At 36.9% G+C, this 18,405-nt stretch overlaps 1 protein-coding gene across 3 annotated transcripts in view; it reads right to left on the reverse strand.

Moving 5' to 3' along the window:
• Positions 1–18,405, reverse strand: part of tbc1d9 (TBC1 domain family, member 9 (with GRAM domain)) — a 74,332-nt gene that overhangs the window by 32,334 nt on the left and 23,593 nt on the right. For 2 of the 3 annotated variants that reach the window (XM_078539211.1, XM_078539191.1), the window contains exons 3-11: positions 18,018–18,136; positions 17,428–17,656; positions 16,158–16,419; positions 15,762–15,969; positions 13,620–13,823; positions 11,339–11,515; positions 10,374–10,524; positions 8,277–8,491; positions 2,423–2,540 (exon numbers count right to left, since the gene is read on the reverse strand). In XM_078539211.1, coding sequence (XP_078395337.1) covers positions 2,423–2,540; positions 8,277–8,491; positions 10,374–10,524; positions 11,339–11,515; positions 13,620–13,823; positions 15,762–15,969; positions 16,158–16,419; positions 17,428–17,656; positions 18,018–18,136 — 1,683 coding nt within the window. The remainder of the gene's footprint in view (positions 1–2,422; positions 2,541–8,276; positions 8,492–10,373; positions 10,525–11,338; positions 11,516–13,619; positions 13,824–15,761; positions 15,970–16,157; positions 16,420–17,427; positions 17,657–18,017; positions 18,137–18,405) is intronic. The other variant, XM_078539201.1, reaches the window with a different exon arrangement.

Genomic DNA, 18,405 nt, shown 5'->3' on the forward strand with positions numbered 1-18,405 from the left:
AAAACCACACAAAAAAAACTTATTACAACCTCAAAGCCTTCACTAAAACAAAGCAAGCATCACTCCCCCTAACTTTGCAACTATGTAAACATTGTCTAAAGTTCTCAGTTCATTAGCCATTGTTGGAGCTCAGCCAAACATTCATACTGAGGTCATTTTACAACTATATCAAAGAGCAGACCGAAACAGATGGCCAAACATCTACTTTTCCAGATGAGCTCTATGAATGCTTGGCTGAGCTCCAAAAAACAAAAAATGGACTTGGCCATTCAGGCATGTTTACATGGTTGCAAACGGGGCATGCTAGCTTTGTTTGTTTGACAGCTTTATGAAATTGTAATACATTACTTTTTATCTGATGTGGGACGGAATCTCACATCTTCATTGTGACGAGGTTGGTGATGGGAGGCATTTAATCAGGTGGGAGGATGGCAGGACAGCCGTCCCACCCTGCTGCCAATTGAGGCTTTAAATTGAGCAGTTAATGTCCACTTAAGGGCCCCATTCCATCGCCTTATATTATAATCCTGGTATTCACAGGAGGGCTCGCCATGCTGGGAGCAAAAGAAAACCTTGTATTTGTCTGCGGGTTCCCACCAGGTGGGTGGACGGGGAGGGGGCGTCCCTCATTCAAAGATATTCGTACTTGCAGAGTGTTCACTGCAGGTCACTGGATAACAAGCAGAAGCAGAAAGAGAAAACTTGACCAACTGTAGGAACTCACAGGTGTTGTAACTGATTATAGTGGCCTTGCCATCATCTCAGTTTCATTTGAGATAAGTGAGCATAATACAGAAAAACCAAATTTGGGTTTTTCCTATTCTGTATTGTTCAGTTGACGTTCCGGTGAAAGCTCAGCAACCTGAAACATTAACCCGGTTTTCCTCTCTCTACAGATGCTGCAAGACGTGCTGAGTATTTTCGGCCTTTTCTGCTTTTATTCAGGTAATTTAAATTCCTTATTCTAGCTGAAGACAGATCCAGTAACCATCACATTTCTAATAATGGTGCTGGTTCAATGTGTAGAATAACTACAAATGTTTGAAAATGGAATCAAAGTTGGCAAAAAAAATGAACAAGTTGAGCAGCTGAAAAGTGCTTTCTTTCTCCTGAAAAGCTGTTTTATTGCCATTTATCTGGACTGAGCTTCCTGAGCAACTGGGAAATAACTGATGCCAAAGAAAAACATGTTTAAAATTTCTCCAAAGCATGTAATTGTTTTAAACCTATTTCCTCTGACTCCAAATTACTGCAGGAATTCTGTACACATGAATTAAATTTCTTCACTATCTGTACAGAAGCAGGACCACTTCAAAAAATTTAACCTGGTAGTGGTTTTGGTCACTTCTCTTGCCCCTACTACTGTTAAAATTTAGTGACTGTAACTGCAGCAGGGCAAAAGTTGCAATAGCAGATCCGCTTTTGAAACAGCCTTCTGTGGATTAAGTCTTTGCAACATCAGATAATTAATGTCAACATCTCAGCCAGCAATGAATTACCCAATTCCATCAGTGAAGGCATTGCTGCTGAACTCCAAATGAGTATTTTCATGTTAAATTTAGATCTTTGAGTATAAATCTGATCATGACATAAAGAAAAGGATAAAATGATGATTGAAAACTGAATCGACAAACATTGCTTTGATTCCGGATGTGTTTACTAACGATTTCTACTAGGAAAATTTCTATGTTACATAGAATTAAACTAAACTTGAAATAAAAAACTGAATTCCCGTGGATTGCACATTAGGAGTCTGTAGTCTTCAGGTGAAGTAGGGTTAGAGAGGAGAGGGTAATTGGAACATGGTACACATATATAATCCATGTACAAACATAACCATTTTAAAGCCAAACGTTATTATTTACGTTTATATAATCCAAATACTGAGTTCATATTTAGACAGCTTGAGAGGCAGAGAAATAGAGCTAGTTGGAGTGTAGTAGGCTCTTTGCAATATGGGCTGAGGAGCTGGGAAATGCAGAACTGAGGAGCTTTAGAGTATAATTATAGTATGAGGAGCTACATACATGGTTTCCGTTATAAATTTGATCATAGACTCTTAGAATGGAAAAAGTTGATTGAAGAGCCATGAAGATGCAAAACGTTTTATCAACAAATACCAGAGATATTTAATTTGCAACTTAAAGGGGGAAAACAGTAATTGTTCAGTGCTCTATGAAGCAAATATATTTCTCTCATTTTTACAACATTATAATGAAACAATGCCAGTCATAAGTGATGCAAGTATTTCAGATTCTCTCTTGGTGCTGGGTGTTGATAAACATTGTAAAAAGATCAACCTGAACAATCTTACAGAGACAAATAAATGGTTCCTTAATTTATGAATCAGTTCTAATTCAACATAAATAATTGTGTTCTTTGCCATCAAGATTCATGTTTTGCATTTCAATAACTAACTTACCAACTACTCTAGTATTATAGTAGTCCGGCAACATCCGTTCACAGAGTGCTACTAGCAACCAGAAAGCTTCTTCCTCTTTTGCATATAATAGCAGCACTGAAGTGACAATATTCATTGCCTGTATTTGTAGATATAGACATTATTCAGTAAGAACATTATTCAATAAGAAGTTGTACAATCTATTCAAAATCCAATTAGAATACTTTTTATATTAGTGGTGAAAAATACAATAAAAAATTACTCAACACTTAGTAGGTTGGATTTTTTGAATGCATGAAAATTAGACAAAATTAGTTACCATTGAATAGTATCATAAAATTTTACAGCACAGAAGGAAGCTATCATTCAGGCTATACAAACAGCTATCTCCTTAGTTCTCACTTTTCCTCTTCCAAATATTTATCCACTTTACTTATTAATGATTCTGCTCCTATTGATACTTTTTGTGGGCTTTAAATATTTAATAAACCCTTGCATAAGGAAAAATCTCCTAACCTCTGTTCTATATTTAAGGATGTTAAATTCATGCTACAAATACAGTAACCAGTGAAAATAATTTTCCCACTGTGCCTTATTGAAGTTTACATAATTCAGTACCTCTTTCAAATGTTCCCTTAACTTTCTTTATTCCGAGAAGAGCCCCAGTTTCTCTAGTCTTTCTTCAAACCAGAATTCTCTGAACCCTAATATGTTTAGCGAATTCATCAAAACCATTTCTTTGACCTTGATATCTTGCCTACAATAAGGTGGCCAAAATGGGACATATTATTCCATCTGTGGCCTAAGCAATAATTTGCACAAGTTTAATATTACTACTTTGATTTTGTGTTATCTACACCAATTAAAGCTTAGGATCCCTCAATTTTTGTAAGCATATTTACCAACCAATTGTACTAGTTTTAAAAGATTTCTGTATCTGATCTGCGCTTCACCCTAATATTTTCTAAATCGGGTTTGACTTTTTTGTATTATTAGCCCTAAATTTGTCAGATGCTTCTTGCCAATTATCACTCCATCAATCTACTCTCAATCACCAGCAAATTGATGAATGGTGTTATTAACACTTATCAAGTAACACCAATTACCTGATCACTAATGCCAGGATCACTCCACTCCGGATCTCATTACAACCTTGACCAAAACAGACTAGAAAGAGCCGAATTTCAAGGCAAGGAGAAAGCCCTTGATATCAAGGCCCAGTGTGGCATTAAGAAGTCTTAGTAAAATTGAATTCAATGGGAATCTGAAAAAAACTTGCCAAAAGCTGGAGGAGTCACACCTAGCACAAAGGAAGATGTTTGAGATTGTTGGAGGCCTATTGTCTCAGCCCCAGAACATCACTGCAAAAGATTGTCAGGATAGTGTCCTAGGCATAACTATCTTCAGCTGTTTCACTTAGTTTTACTCCATCATAAGTGTAGAAGAGGAGATGGTCACTTATAATTACAAAGTGCTTAATTCCATTTGCAACTCAAATAATAGTAGTCCGTACCCAAATGTCATGAACATATATTAATGTCTATAATGTTATTGGAAATTATTTTCATAATGGAATTGTAGTGGGTCTGTGTGTATGTGGTTTGACTGTGTGTGTCTTAATTGGATTAAAGCCAGCTAGTCTGGGTGTTTTGACGTATAGTAGTTTTGAGATGTTAATTAGATAAATGCAAGGAGGATAGAAGGTAAAGTGTAAATTTGCATTTGTTGAATAAAGCATTCAAGAGTGGGAGTAAAATCTTGCACCTAGCTAGAAGATGCCAAGCAACGTGTTTATTTTTTCTAATAAAATTGGTGAAATGAAAGGATATTATTGTTAGGAGATGTAATGTTAAAGGCCTAGTGATGCAATGGAAAATTTACATTCAAAGGAAAAGCTAGGTATAAACAGGAAGGAGTTTGTGTGTGTAAGTCAGAGGCATTTAAGATCTAACTGGCCTATAAATCTCCAACTATGTTTGCAAAGGAACCTCATTTTGAATTTGTAAGGTCAATTGTGCTTTGCCTGGTGTCTGTTTAAAGTCTATGGGTGCCTTGGTGGAGATTTACCTGGGAGTGATTAATTTGGGGATTTGTTTAAAAGTTATGGTAGTAATTTGTAGACATGTGCACATGTTTAATTTGCAGTAAATGAATAAATGTTTAATTTAGTTTTATATAAAAAACCTCTTAAGGCTCGGTGATCTTATTCCTGAATTCAGAGCTGCATCTCAAACATACCAATTGAAAGTATAGGTTATTACAATTGTTTCAAGTTTCCCTCTGGGACTTAAACAACTCAACCTTTACCAACTAGTGTGCCATAACATGCATGCAGTGACACTTGGACAATATTCAGGCTTGGTGGAAAGTGGCAAGTAACATATGCGCCCTAAAAATGCCAGCTCCATCTCAAACAAGAGAGTGTCTAACCACCCTGTTTGACAATCAATGGCATTACCATTGCCAAACCCCCTGCCATTGAGATCTTGGGGGCTCACCATTGACCAGGAACTTAACTGAGCCAGCCACAAATACTGTGGCTATAAGAGCCGGTCAAGGGGTTGGGAATTCTGCAGTGAGTAATTCATCTCCTGACTCCCCAAAGCCTGTCCACCATTAAGTCAGGAGTGTGATAGAATACTCTCCACTTACCTGAATAAGTGCAGCTCCAACAACATTCAAGAAGCTCAACATGATCAGGACAAAGCACCCCTCTTGGTTGATACCTCATCCAACACCTTAAACATTCATTCCCTCCATCACTGGCAGTTCGTGGCTGCACTGGAGTAACTCAGTTTCTTCAACAACACCTCCCAAACACACAAAGTCTACCACCTAGATGGACAAAGGCAACAGGCATATGGGATCACCACCACCTCCAAGTTCCCTGCAGGTCACACACCGCACTGACTTGGAAACATTTCACCATTCCTTCATTGTTGCTGGGGCAAAATCCTGGGACATCCTACATACAGCACTGTGGGAGTATCTTCACCATACAGACTGCAGCGTTTGAAGGCAGCAGCTCACTAACACCTTCGTCATGGCAATTAGGGATGGCTAATATATGCTGGCCTTGCCATCGAATAAGGTAGACCATGGTAGAGAATCCCCTGGCAGATTTCTCAACTAGTACGTCAAAGGAAGGGTCTACCGCAAGCCTACCTTCACTGGGCAATACACATATTGGGATTCTTACAGTTCCACACGCCATAAGATTGGTCTTATTGGCAACCTTGTAAATAGGGCCTGAACCATTTGCTCACCATGCAAGTTTGATGCTGAAATAGGGCACATCAAAGGCATCCTGCAGGATAATGGCTACCTTGATCAGATCATTTTGCACTATATATCACGCAAACTCATGAATGGGCCTAAGGCCGTTACTTTTAGGCCTGAAAAGTGTCCAGTCTACCTCAGATTACCCTGGAAGGGCAAGGTATTGCAAAAATTTGAGCAACAGGCGAAGCTAGCTGTTTCATGCTGATGCTATGCAGTAGCAACATGAATGGTATTCACCACTAACAGGACGCTGCATCAAGCCAAAAAGATGTTCTATCATACAAATGAGTAATGTGGTATATGAATTTCAGTGCCAGTGTGATGCTGGGTATGTAGGCCATACGTCCCAAAGACTGGCAGATTGTATCAAACAGCATGTCCCAACCGCTGTCCACAACGGGCAGGGTACAGACCGTAGCCAACCAGCCCGTGCACAAAACTGAAAACAGAGTGTCCAACATTAGATGTGATTCTGCGATTGAGGATTATTTAGCAAATGCTGTCCAATACGCTAAGAATTACGCTGACAACCAATTTAAGGTTGTTAGTTGGGCTTGCAATGTGGCGCATTTGCGTGTACTGGAAGCTACATATATTAATAGACAGGGCCCTGTTCTTTGCAGACAGAAAGAACATGCACATATTTTGTTTAGCTGAAACAAGCACAATGTAAGTGACAACCATTCGCTAACTCATTCTACAGGGCAATGTTTTGACTAATCATGGTCAAGCTGCCTGGTTTAAATTTCAAACAATGCTTGGCAGTTAACTGTCAGTCACCATCAGTGGTGCATTCTCCATGGCAACGCCACTTGCCAACCAATCAGCACTTGCTTCACATACTGTATAAATTGTTGTTTTCCCCCTTATACTGGCATTCTTGCGGGGGTCCTGAGGAGTATAAGACAAAAAGCTTAGTTCTTTTTTGGCAATACTTCCTATATTATTTCTAAATTCTAAAGCTGTAATGGATTCTTTCATTAACATCGCCAATTTTCCTACCCTTTTACTTATGCTATCCTTACAGAATATTTTGAAATTAAGAATATGTTCAGCTACCAGTTTCACCCAAACCCAAGACACAACTGTTATTATATTATACCATGACCTCACAGAACTTTGTACCTCTAGTCTACTAATTTATGTACTCGTATTTATACACAACTCAAACTCTTCTGCTGGGCAATCTTACCCATAACTTTAAATGGTGGAACAGAATTTTAAAACAAAACACAACTATAGATCATGAATTATAGTGGAGTAAGAAGCAGACTTAAAAAGATCAAATTTGATAGGAAATCAAATTAAAAATTAAAGAGAACACCACATTTAGTCCATTCCTTCTAATGGGCTTTTAGAATTTGCACAATCATGAACTCTATCCAATTTACTAAGGGAAATTAGTATCAGCATAAATTCCCCTAAATTTCTTGACACCCAAAAGCAGAGAGCTCTGGCAAATCAATCCAACATTATGAAAATTTAAATGTATGCATTTCACAGGTGGCATTTCAGAGCACAGTAAGAACACACGGGCAGGGATAGGCCATTCAGCTAATAAGCCTGTTGATCATGGCTGATCTGCATATTACCACCATCTACTGCCTTGGTTCTATATCATTTAATACCTCTGCGTAACAAAAAAACTGTCAATCTGAGTTTTGACCTTTTTAACTGATCCAATCTCAAAAGCTTTTTGGTGGTGGTGGTGGGGTTGGGGGGTGGGCGGCAGTGAGGAAAACAAGAGTTCCAGATTTCCACAATCCTCTTTCTGATGAACTTCCTGACATCATCCCTGAACACCCTAGCTCCAATTTTAAGGTATGCTCTCTAGTTCTGGAGTCCCCCACAGGAGGAAATTGTTTCTCTGTTTACCATTTCAAATCCTATAAACACCTCAATTAGATCACTCCATCTTCTAGACCTAAAGGTAACGCAAGCCAAATCTATGAAATACATCATAATTTAACCTTTTAAGATGGGTGAATTTAGTCCAGGAAAAGAGCATATCTTTTAATATTAAGAAACATTTGATTACAACAATGCATTCCAAATCAGTAGAGTATCTTTTCCCTTTTAACATTATGGCACACCTTTACTGTTTGTAGTTTCAGGAATACACTCTGATGCCACAAGCAAGCGCTTCACTGAGGCAATGTATTTGATTACAATCACCCTGCCTTCAATAATTAATCTACCATAATTGAGTACTTATTTAGCAATTGCCACTGAAGCTCAATGCAACGTTTTTGTACTAGAAAGCCCTTTAAGTTGCCTTAATATCCACATAACTGGAAATCATTCCCAGTGAGACCAATCCTAGCAGTTTCAGCAGCACTTCAGATAAAATTTATAGCAAATTGAATAGATTTTTGACAGTGCGTTCCTGATATGTTGACTTGCTCACTGAACTGCTGAGAGAATATTTTATTCCAATTCCTCCAAGTTATAATTTTCTCTAAGCTTTTTTATACCTCATGACAAAACAAATTACTTAAGCACCAGGATTCTGAGTAAGTTAAACAGCCTTACTGATTTTGTGAATTCTTTTGCAAGTTAAAGTACATCACAACTGCACTACAATACTATTTACCTGGCAATATCCTATGTTAGGATTTCGGAAAGCATAGGCAGTGAGTACCCTTCGCAGAGCACCAATTCCCATCTCATTTTGAAATGCTGGATGCTCAGGAAGTGAGCGGTGTAAATCCCGCTCTATTTCTTCTGTGGCCAGGTTATACTTTCCAATGGATTTCTCCACCAAATCAGAATAATATCCAGGGTGGGTGGCCATCTCGTTAATGGCGCCTGAAGACAAAAAAAAAGGTGATTTTAAATTTCACAAAAGGAACAACATTCTGTATTTATTTCACAATATTTCCAACCTCAATGTTCGGCTTCAACATCTTCCTCTTAATCTGGCCATTCAACAGTAAGAATGGTGGAGAAGGATTGAGAAAGGAAAGGCAAGGGCACTCAAGACTCCGCACATTTCCAGTTCAAGGTGCAATGTACAAATGCTGTCTATTATTTCCTCTTTTAAACATTGTCAATTTAAAGGCAATTTTGTTATTCGTTCATGACCATCTCTGATTTCTCTCCTTTAAAGTGAAATGATGGCAACTTCTAGCCCAAGTAATTCTCCACAATAATTCATTCCACAAAGGTGGTGTTGGCTGTCTGGAACTGGAGTGTTGTGCTATAATAATGAGCTTTATATACTATGTCATCCATTGAAATTAACCAGGTTTGAATATTGTCAGGCTACAATATGACCCAAATTCAGACCACTGAAATCAAACTCACATTAGCCACATGAATTCTAATTAACATAAAATCCATGTAACAACTTTAGAATAGGACTTCAATAGTACAATCTTAAATGTCTACTGTGATTTTGAATTTTGTCTTGCCTATGTAAACAATGAAATGCTCAAAAATATATTGTACTACATAATTTTAGGCACACAAAATATCTAATTGCTGGAATAAAAAGATAAAGGGTAGAATTCTTCACTCAGTGTGTACCCAATGTCATTGTTCACTCACGTAGTATCTCAGTTGACGGGCGCACGCACACGAGTCGGCAGCGTGCCCGCTGAAATTAAGAGGCCTATTAAGGCCATTAAAGCAGTAATTAACTGAGATTTTTCATTGCCCGTCCAACATTTTGGGCAGAATTTTCTGCCTACCGGGCGAGCGGGCCCAACCCAATCTCCGGCGGGCAGGGAGCCGATCCCTGCTGGAGAAACAGGCCCCGCCACCATTTTAAGTGGGCGGGCCGATTAAGGCCCGCCTAGCGGGAAGCGCTATGCGCTTCCTGTGCGGGCAGGGGGGATTCCCCAAATGCAAGAGTGCGCTCTTTCTCACATGCGCACAAAAGAGCGCACATCTCCCTGAGGCTAAGTGCTGCCTCAGGGAAATCACTGAAAGTTGTACAAACATTAATAGAAAAAAAAATCCTTACCATGTCCCCCTCATGTGACAATGACAACATGAGATGGGACAAGTTAATAAATTTCACTAAAACTTTTTTTAAACCCTACATGAAACCTCATCTGCCGGTGGATGAGGTTTTATGTTTTTTCTATTCCCCGCCGGGGCTCCTGGCCTGCCCGCCAACCTTAATGTTGGATGGGCAGTTTCTTTAATTGTTTTAATGATCCTGTCAATGGCCTCAATTGGCCATTGACAGGTTAGCGGGCCCGCAGCTGATTAATTTTCAACATCCATAAGTTCTGGTGATTGATTCTGACGCGTGGACATTTTCTCCCGGTTTTTAAAATCTTTATTGTTTGCATTTAAATTCTTCAGCTCCCTGAGGCAGCTCTCTGCCTTCAGGGAGTTTTCATTCCGGGTTCCCCCACACCGACTTCAGTGCTCGCCCTCCTCCCGCCCCACCACCTCAGCAATGCTGAGCCTTTCAGCGCGTCTTTCACGCTGGCTAGCCTTTAACTCGCCAGCCAGCGTGAAATTGCGGTGGGGGGTCCATTCCCCGGCCCGCCAATCACGGATGTCAGCAAGCTAAAAATTCTGCCCCAAAAAGATTGCAATAAAAGAAACACTAAATAAGACAGGAACAATACAGACTTATCTATTTAACTAAAAACTATTTTGCTAAGTAATCTTTATGATATTTTCAAAAAAAACTGCAAGTTTAGTGCAGATCTAATTTTCTGTCTTTGTGCACCTGAAAACAGTAGCCAAAGCTCCCCCCTCATGCTTTCAGGAATGCCTTTCAGTACAAGCTCCTGGGTTTTCTCTGTGCGATACATACATACTCCACGGCCATATTCAGCGAAGTGGATCTGCCAGGACTGTTCTTTCATTAGTTCCTTTGCCTAATTGTTAAATACAATGTAATAAATCAATGTATCAAATTCTGGATTCAATGATTGACCATTTGCAATGTGAACTTTCTAAAGTTTGAATTTTCATTTACGAATTACATCAATATCAAAAAGACACAACTAACACTTCATTATCATAGCTGCATTTTAAAATAATTGAAAGTAATATTTATGGCAGTAAAGTGTAAAGCATAAAATTAGTTATACAACCGAGCCACTTTTAAAATTATTTTTCATCAGTCATAAACCCCCCAGCATTTTTCTTTAAAGGCACCTTGCGATGAATAACGAGGCACATGCTTCACTGGCTAAAATAACACCAGTGATAACTCTACAGTCCTATTTCTCAGTTTGAATTTCAATCTTGTAGAAGGCAGCGGTTTTCCAGTGGGGTGAAATTTCAACAGGCCGTTGGTCGAAGTGGTAGGATTTAAGACTGTACCACAATTCTCACAATGAGCTCCTTAGCATGCCTCTTGCAGATAGGTTTTAGGGGTTGGGGGTTGGTGCTTTACTTGGGGATTGTGTAGATATGTCCGAAATGAAACGAGGCGGAAAAAGTTATGTTTTCTTTCTAGAGTTAATGGTATGTTTTTCAACCAAGTTTTTGCTTGTGTGTAATTGCGTACAATGCTCTATTACTTCACTCATTATTGTGCACCAGATCAGGTCATATCAAACAAAAAGAAAATCAGTGAATTCTACTGAGAAAATATGCACCAACTTAATATCAGAGCAACAATACAAATGTGCATGTTAATAAAAGCTAGTTAATTACATGAATGCATCAATAAGCAAAATGTACCACTTTAGGATTGAATTCTTCAGGTGACCTGCGACGGTACATTGTCATGAGTGTCTGGGTGGCTATTGGAACACTATTTCCATTTAGGTTGAACTGTCGCTCTCCATCTGTTTCAGAGGTAGAACTGAGACTTCTCTGTGGACTACCTGAAACAATACTGCTTTGTCTGGAAAATACCTAGAAGGCAAATAGTTGGCAAACTGTTCAATAGTATATCATGATGCTCAGATAAGATTTTAATGCCATTAATGAACATATCCAATAATAGTACATATTCCTTGAAACAAACATTTTTGAAGAGGCAGTGAACTTGAATGTTCCAATATTTTATTGCAAACAAGAGCTCCCGGAAGACTGTTGCCAAAACTTGGAGAAGTTCAGACAGAAAATTTCTCTTGGCTTTCTCCTATGCTTAAATATAACATCAACCTCAATTATCATGATTCATCAGGTAATTTTATTACACAAAAATATTTATCCAGTAAGTTTAAATTACCAATATAACCATTGTATTATTCACTGTATTGCAAAAGACATTGGCAGAATGCAGCAGTATGTGGTTTGCCTATAATTAATAATATTCAGCTAAACAATTGACCCTTTACTTTATCCAACAACATGGCCTAAGGCCAAACTCAATGGAGCAGCATCTATTGTGAATTTTTCTTTTTCTTGTACCTAGAAGTACTTATGTGCCCAAATTTTACATACAGAATAATGATGAAGTGAACAGCATCACCATTATGGAGTAAACCGGACAGCAACTTCCGGGATACACAAATGTTAAAACAAGGAAATCCAGATAACGTTCCGAGTTACCATGCTCCTTCACAGGCTCTACTATGATAGTACTTCGCTGAGAAACTAGGCAATGAAATCCATGTAAAGATGTGAAGTTGCAGTAATTACCTGTCAGGCAGCCGAGAAAAAGTTAGGGCTGGTGTATTCTGGTGCATGTACATTTTTAAGTGTGATTAGTAAAAATCACTGTCAAACAATCTCTCTGGCCCAGGAAATTTAAAATCTTACAAGTGTGAAGTCACATTCCTTCAGAATTAGTTAATATTGGAGATTTATTAATTTTAATTAATTTATTTTTTTCTGTCTCTGATCTCTCTCTCTTAATCCCATCTTTTTTCCAATCTTTATTTTGCTTTCTGGGCATAACTTATTTTGAATTTATAATTACTAGTTTAAACTCTGCATGTCTCAGTGAAGATTCTTTGATCTTGTTTGACCAGCATTGCTTTTTCTTATTCTACTCACAAACACCACAAATCTCCTGTAAAGGCCATAGAGCTGAATCAGATGTCTGGTGACAGACATTTCTCTCAAAAGCCCTCAGAAAAATCTATGTGCAACAGTCAGCATCGTTTCTTTTTTTAAACTGACTGCAAAATTTGGATGATGATCACCTGGAACGAGAATTCCAATCTATTTCTCAGCTGGAGACTTACAGCTGCCTTGAATTTGAATTTATGGAAAATGCCAAGACTCATTTCATTTAGAGCATTTACAGTCTTCAAAAGTGAGACAAGCAGTGAGCCTTTTATCTCATCTTAAACTGGATTCAAACATAGGAAACAGATAAGAAAGCAGTCTATGCTAGCTCACTGCAACAACCAGTGCTACATTTGATTAATTATGCAAACCATAGTGTGCTTGTAAAAATGAAAATACATACATCAATTGGCTAGGAATACAAAAAAAAATGTTTACCAGCTTCCTTTTTTCACTTTAGTATAATTTACAATATGTTCCAAAATGTTATGTTCCATTATTGAACAAGCTGAAGTACAAAGCAATTTTACTTTATAAAACTTGGTTGTGTGATATGTTCCTTTAGTTTTGTAAAAATCTATAACCTTTCCATTTATAGCTTTGTGATAATTTTGATTGAATTCTCTATAGAAGGAAGCAGTAGTTATAGCTTGGTAGTATGATCATTTTTAATGTTGTTTGATTGAAGAAATATTTTAAGCATATTTCATAACATGGTTGATATACTATTATTCAATGTAACCTATCTAATCTATTCAATAGTTTAACTTAGCTAATGTAAAAAAAACATATCTTTATACGAAGAAATAAATTAGTTTAAAACTCAGTGAAAAAGTTTGTGAAATTATGAATTGTTCAGAATTTAAAATATTCTTGATTTAAAATTATTCCATCTCCTCAAAATACTTCAGACAGAAAGGAATTCCAATGTTTCAGAATTTAACATGTACACTACTAGCTTTTTTGAAATCTGATTTTCAGGTTTTTCTGTTCCACATACCTCATCATCAGAATTAAGACTTCCTACAATTTCTTTATCAAAGCAAATTTTTGATGTTGTTTGCTGTAGAAAGTCAGAAATTCTTTGCACGAGGAAGTCACGGTCCTTGAGATTGGCAAAAAAGAAAGTCATCCTGTTCTTGGTACTGATAGATAATGGGCTTGGAAGCACACTCGAACTGTCTGCTTTCTCCACTATTGTCACCTAAGGAAAAAATAGGTACATCTCTTTCAAGGTGCCGTCTGGTTTACCCTCACAACAACAAGTTCAACCCTTAATTATTTATGAAAAACTAAAAAAAAGTGCACCATGACACCACATTACAGATGAAACATGTTGCTCCTCAATGAGCTTCTGGACCTTAGTATGATAATAATGATTCTGCTATTCCCATTTACAGCTCCTGTAGATCCATCTTTTGTTTCTTTACTTGTCCTATTACCATCTCCTTTCACCATTTCTCCTTTCCTGCCTTCCACCCCAACAGAACTCCCTTTCCTTACCTCCAGACTTGCTTAAAACCTGTTACATCTCTAATCTTTTCCAGTTCTGACGGACGGTCATTGATGTAAAACGTTAACTGTTTTTCTCTCCACAGATGCTGCCAGACTCGCAGAGTATTTCCAGCATTTTTTGCTTATATTTCAGATTTCCAATATCCTCAGCATTTTGCTTTTGTTTTACTATGATAGTGTTTGGTTTACGTCAGGAGGAGTGAATTTCCTTTCCAATGCATGCCACTGCAGCTTGCAGTTATACAGTGCATAATGTGACATGCCCAGATGTTCTAGTTATATTGACACACCAAGATATATAAATAACAACTATGGATCTGTATATCCCGTGTATTTTTTTTTATTTGGTCACATGTATCTTCACTGAAAGAATTTCATATTTAAGGCAAGTGGTGTCTTGCAGAACTGTTATACCGGTGGTCTTATTTTTAAGTTACACCTCAAACAGGGTTCACAGCATTCACTGTTTTGTTCAAAGATTAAGCAGACAGTAATAATAAATATTACTGGCAGTAATTATGCATACACTTGGCAGCATTTACACCAAAAAATTGAGATTTTGCTGCAGAATCACAAACGTTATAGTTCAGGGCTCAAAGTTTTTAAAGCTAAATCAGGCCTCAATGAATTGAGTACCTTTCTTAACTCCCACTTTTATACCACTTCTTCACAATTAACGTGACACAGTTTGCATATTCCATGGCATTACCTAATCCCTTTCCCATGTTCTTTATTCACAACTTTAGTTTTAGTGAGTGCAACTCTCCAACTTTGTTATAGTTTCACCTTGATTAAACAGTCAATCAAATCCTTAGATGGAAGACAGTTACAGAGAAATGAAAAAGAAACTTTAAAAAAGGGCCCCTATAGGAAGAGGTTTCACTTGTCCACATTTTTTATGTGGAAGTCACTAGAATGTCTTTCTATCCCATATAAATGTTAGGCCTTGGGAATCAACTGAAATTATAACTTCTTGAATTGATAGTCAAAACACATTTGTTCATTATGTCCTGGAAGGATATTTTACAGTTATAAGGATGTCACAGCACACATCTCCTGTTTCTCTTTAAAGCTGAAAGGTATCTAGAGATAGAGGAAGCCATTCTGCTCCCCTCTCTCTAGGCTTGTGCAAACAAAGGAAGCTTGTTTGTGCACTGCTGAATCTGTTATCAACTAAAAGTTCTTTGACTGTCTTTGTCTGGTATTTCTTTAATTCTCAAATTGCTAAAACAATTTGATCCAAAATAAAGCAACTCTGTCTTGTGATTAAATTTCCATCCCAACAGAAACTCACTTAATAGGGTAAAGCTAGGAATTATATATAGCAGCAACATCTGATTAACCTTTCTGTTACAAAACAAAATAACACAAATGTATACACTCATTGTTCAATGTGAACAAATATAGCCCACTGGCATTTGGCTTGATTTTCTACCCAGTATTGCAATTTTTGCACTCAAGTCTCAGAATCAGTGAAAATGTTGGCTTTTGAGCATAACTGAGCAATAACAAATCACCTGCTCAATTTATAAATCCACAAATGCTTCTACCAAGGGCAAGTGTGGTCCAGAAATCCTTTAAGTTTTCTAACAGAAAATCAGTTTAATTAGTCTTAGTTGACACACACCTCTCTTAGAGGAATAATAAGACTGCACAGGTTTTCCTCTTTACTGGTGAAACAGATGTAATTAGTAGATACAAACATCTGACCCACAACGTGCACTTTACTGAATGGTGTCCAAAGGGTGCAGTCTGTGTGCCCATCCAGACGCTCATCTTTCGGAAGTCGGAACAAAGCCCTGTATCGCTCACTTTTTGCTCTAGCATCAAGGTCCCTTCAGTTTCAGAAAAATAATAAGTTTCATTAGAGGGTCTTGACCTCAAAAATACACCATACTGTGCTTAATGAAATGAATTACAACAAACCAGTCTAATGTCTTCATTGGCTTCAGGCAGGGTTATATAATTGTCAAATATGAGAGCTCAATGAAATATTTCTAATTTAAATTGCTAAATTACTAACCGTTTTAATACAGAAACCTTTTGAGGAGACTTCTTCTTTAGTCTTGGAAGTGATCTGTCTTCTTCAAAGCCTTCATTATCAAGAAGCTGTCTCATGGCAATATTGGCTAGTTGTTCCATTAGTTTAAAGGTTTCGCCAATATTGAGGAAAACAGAGAAAATATGTTCACTGCACCTTGTGCTCACTTTGATAATTTCAGGAAAGAGCAATGTAGTATTCTTCTCTAGCTGGGTGATGTCTGCCCATCGGATCACTAACTTAGCTAGAAAAAGGCAAAAATTTGTTTTTTGTATCAATGTATTGTCCCAAAAAAAGTCAAACAAATTCTATTTCCTAATTATCCGCAGAGAGGAAATAAATCGCATTTTAAAATATTTATATTTCCAGAGGCATCATTTATTTACTTGCACCTACACTTAGATGTTACAATACTAAGTGGCAATGCAACTATTATATTCAAATAGCTATCTAAACCTTAGTGCAATAAAAAGAAAAAAAATCAAAAAGATAGTTCAGCAAAAACATCCAAACACTTGATTTTGTAAATATCTGCAAATTAACTCTGAGGTTTCCGCAGAAGCCTGCAAATGGAAATTTTATTTTCCGATCATAAATTGTTTACTTAACAATGATCTTGTTGCTATATTCCAGCAAAATATGGTTCTCTGCATCCTGTGTTTTCTCTGGTCAGTTATTCTTCCACTTAGACGTCAGTCATACTTACCTAATTGAATGTATAGGTTTAAAAGTGTTTCCAGAACAATTTTTACTATTAATTCTGCTCTAAAAAATAATTAATTTATTTAATGGCTTTTTGTTCATTTTTATTTTGTTAAATTGAGAGACATATTTAAAGAGTTGAGCATGGAGAGAACAAATTGAGGAATTATCTGAGCAGTCACTATGGTGATGCCGTAATAATGGGATAATGACTACATCTGCTGACAGAGTATAAAATTGTCATTTTAACTGTTAATCCAAATCACACGCTGTTTAGCTTATTAACTTGAGTCAGAATGACTTACACAAACGTAGAAAAGGTGGGACGGTATTTGTCAATTCAGATCCCACACTATTCAGCTTATTAACTTAAATCAGGTAACTTTGTAAGGCATTCTATACTTGGATGGGGTAGGCCACAGTGAAGAAAGCCAAGTAACATATATTAAAACATTCAGAGTTGCAAAAAAATGTGCAAACTCCAATGATATAAAGTGAACTGGCAACTTTCTTTTCTAAATTGAAGATAAACAGCAAAAGAATACCATACCTTCTTTTCCCAGCAAAAACGAGTAAAAACAGAGATGGTTGATGCTGAGATACATCCAACCCTGCCGTGGAACCCGACCCTTCCAATAACTGCAAGAGTAGTAGTTAACCAGCTTTTCTTCTTCAGGCATCCCAAATAACTTACGAAACTTCAAAATAGCTTCCTTAAATTTATCTGTGTCATCATCCTCCTTTATATCATTATTTTTATTATATTCTGCAATTATACCCTAAAATCAAAGAAAAATAGAAATAGTAAAATGAGTAAAATGCCTTAGTGTATTAAAGACAAGTTATAAATCCACAAAAATAAAAATGTTTATCTTTCCAAAATGAATTAAAGAGAGAGAGAAAAAACAAAGGAATTAAATGTATTTATGCATCAGACAGTAGTAGATATTTCCCAAAAAAAAAACCTTAATTCCTAAGTTGGGCAATAGTATTTGTCATTGTGGTTCCAAAAAACTTGGTACACCCATTCTTATCTGAATACACTGGCATTCTGCCTTCACAATTTTGCTATATTCAATTATAAATTCTTCATGTGCTTTTATCTTTTAGTTTAGTGTGTGTTATTTTGGCATTGGTTACCTGTATTTTACCCTTAACAAATGTAGTGATATCGTTTTCATTCTCGAAGATTGAAAGTGTCTGTAGCAGATTGTGCTCCATCCATTCCCAGTGTTCAGTTATGTCCTTTCTTGAGCCACCTAAGGAAGTTACAAGTATCAAGTGATCAATTTTATATCTTTCTATTAAAATCAAATATATACAAACACATGTTATCTTAGCATTGAAGGTATGTCTGAGTAATAGCAAATATGAAACCAACAATATTTTATCCTGAAAAGAGGTTTGCTAACAAATTTAAAAACTACTAAACATCAGCTACTAATATTTCTTAAAATAATTCTTGTAATAGGTTGTTCGTAGAAATGATAGTCAGTTTCAATTATTTTTCATTCTAATAAGTTTTTAG

The sequence above is a fragment of the Cetorhinus maximus genome, chromosome 1 (genome assembly GCF_964194155.1).
Source record: "Cetorhinus maximus chromosome 1, sCetMax3.hap1.1, whole genome shotgun sequence".
Taxonomy (NCBI): Eukaryota; Metazoa; Chordata; class Chondrichthyes; order Lamniformes; family Cetorhinidae; genus Cetorhinus; species Cetorhinus maximus.